A 2,845-nucleotide genomic window follows, 5' to 3' on the forward strand; every position below is an offset into this window, starting at 1 on the left:
TTTCTTTTCTTTTCTTCTTTCTTTTCTTTCTTTTTTTTAATGAGATAGGGTCTTGCTCTTGGTCCAGGCTGGAGTGCAGTGGTGTGATCACAGCTCACTGCAACCTCAAACTCTTGGGCTCAAGCGATCCTCCCACTCAGCCTTCCAAGTAGCTGGGACTACAGGTGTGCACCACCGAACCTGGCTAATTTTATTTTATTTTTTGTAGAGACACGGTCTTGCTATGTTGCTGAAGCTGGTCTTAAACTCCTGGCCTCAATCGATCCTCCCACCTTAGCCTCCCAAAGTGCTAGGATTACAGGCATGAGCCACAGTGCCCAGCCCTAAATAATTTGTAATAAAAGAATACATCATGATTTTTCACAGAAGGTTCTGTAAAGTGAGCTAAATATTTGTTACATTTTTCTGACGAAGTTTCAAATTTGTTACATTTTTATAACATCAAAAGAAATATAAAAACACATCTTGTCCAGAAAGTATAAATGCCATTTTGAGTCTTTTAGTCCAAATAAACTGCCAAATAAAACTAGCAGCCATCTACATCCTTTTCTTTATTCTCCATTAGTACCAAGTTTCTTCTACTGTGAGGGCTCATGTACAATATCTACATAAACTCGCTTTTCATAAACATATAAAACATAGTAGGGAAGTGGTAGAATAAATTTTTAGTTGAGAAACAATGTGAAGCTTGGAGCTCTGACTCAGGTGGGGCAGGGTCAATATACGTAACCTAAACATTTGTACCCCCGTAATATGCTGAAATAAAAAAAAAAATGTGAAAAGAAACAGAGAAAATGCCATGGTCTTTAAGCGTGGTCTTTAAGAATTCATTACATAACATTATAAATGAAATTTGGCATGGTTTTTATCAATTTTTTCTAGCCTTAGACTTGAAGGAAATGTAAAACAGCTTTGCACTGAAGAGACAAATGGACATTTATTTTCATTATTAACACCATGGTACTCACTCCAGGTTATTCTGAAGATAGTAGAGAACGCCCAGTTCATTGAGGGTCCGAGCATTATCAGGCGTGTCCTTACCTAATGTAAGCTCTTCTAACTGTAGGGCCCGTCTACGTAAAAGGGCAAATCCATACTGTGGCAAAGAAAAAAAAATTAAAAACAATCACTAAGTAGGCACAATCTTTGATTCTGAAACAATATACTAGGGTCCCGAAAAATCCTTTTTCCTTTTTTCCCTGTAATCTAGATCATTATTTTAAGTGTCACACTGAATTAATTTAACAGCTATTAAGAATACACATTTCCACATGGCAACACATTCTAAAATTCATAAAAACTATTTTGTGAGAATGATTATAGGGTATTTTAGAAAGTAAACTATGTCTCAAAGTGCTTCAATGAGATTAGATAACAACTTGTAGATATTTACCAACCCCACTGCTAAAAACTTAAACATCAGGTACTTAAAAATGCACTTTGTTTTAAGTTAAAACAAAGAAATATGCTCCATTTAAATTTTACCAGCAATTTAGAAAAATGAAAATTTTTTTGTGTGTTCAAGGGGAAGAATTTCTTCACATTTGAATCTAACATAAAATGTTAACTAAATTTCTTTTATTCCCTTTTCCAACCTTTTAAAAAATCGAAGTAGATTTAAATGCCATCTTCCAATGCCCAACCTTTAAATGAACTTTATAGTCCACTTTTTAAAAGTCTACTAAGTTGTACTTCTCAGTAATGTTAATATTTAAACACATATTATAAATAAAGAAGAAAATGTACTTTTCTGGAAGTCACTTTAAAAATCTAAAGCTCTTAAAATTGTGAGCTTTATGTACTTAAGATATTCAGAGATACTCTTTTCCTCTTATGTTCAAAACACAACACAAAAGAAATCTCTCATTACCAAGTTGCCTTTTCTCCTTGTAGCTTTCTGACGAATTTTTAAGGATTTTTTCCTAAAATGTTCAGCTTGTTCATATCTTAAAATAAAAAGTACAGCAAGTCAAACAAAAGAAACATATTCGAGGTATACTTCATAGAAATCAAAGCACATAGTGTAAAACCTTTTCTTTTGGCTACTAAATACAGCATTATTCTAGACGTGACAGTCATATGGAATTAAAAATCTCTAACAAAAATCCTCAGAAAACAAAATCTGACAAAACAAAATTAGTCCTCTAAGTAGCTGACATTTAACTGTTTTTAAAAAAGTTAACTCATCTCTAAAGGGCAATCTAACTAAATAGAAATCCAAAATTTTAGTTGCTACAGCACTTTTTTCTACACAGGCTAATTTATGATCAAATATAAATGTGAATTTCATACAAAATTTGTGTGAAACAATACTTGTATAAGTTAAAAGAAAAAGTTCCAATATGTATCACTTATGATGAAGTAAACATCAAACCACACCTGGTTACATTTAATTATAGGCAAAGCCAAGAAGGAGTGAAATAAAAAATGTTCCTTGAATCAACTACAAAGACCTCTCCTGTAGTCCTAACAATTGAGTGATTTGTTATGCTTACGGTTGCTTTACACAGCAAACATAATACTAGTGGAATTTTAGAACTTCTGAAATATAAAATAAATTTGAATTAGAATGCTGATGAATGCATTTGTATTTGGAGTGTATTTTAACAAAACCAAATCAATATTTTAATTAAGTCTGAAATAATATTTCTATTTTTAAAATTTTTTTTACGGAGTCTCACTCTGTTGCCTGGGATGGAGTGCAATGGCTCATTCATAGCTCACAGCAACCTTGAACTCCTGAACTCCACGATCCTCCTGCCTCAGTGTCCCAAGTAGATGGGACTATAGGCACGTGCCACCACACCTGCTAATTTTATTATTATTATTTTAAATATTATTGCTA

At 32.8% G+C, this 2,845-nt stretch overlaps 1 protein-coding gene across 1 annotated transcript in view; it reads right to left on the reverse strand.

Annotated features, from left to right (window-relative positions):
• NPHP3 (nephronophthisis 3 (adolescent)) overlaps window positions 1–2,845 on the reverse strand; it is a 46,107-nt gene that overhangs the window by 3,537 nt on the left and 39,725 nt on the right. The window contains exons 21-23 of the mRNA XM_012663338.1: window positions 1,871–1,946; window positions 969–1,096; window positions 726–756 (exon numbers count right to left, since the gene is read on the reverse strand). Coding sequence (XP_012518792.1) covers window positions 726–756; window positions 969–1,096; window positions 1,871–1,946 — 235 coding nt within the window. The remainder of the gene's footprint in view (window positions 1–725; window positions 757–968; window positions 1,097–1,870; window positions 1,947–2,845) is intronic.

This window comes from Propithecus coquereli, unplaced genomic scaffold (assembly GCF_000956105.1).
Source record: "Propithecus coquereli isolate 6110/MARCELLA unplaced genomic scaffold, Pcoq_1.0 Scaffold12, whole genome shotgun sequence".
Lineage (NCBI taxonomy): Eukaryota > Metazoa > Chordata > Mammalia > Primates > Indriidae > Propithecus > Propithecus coquereli.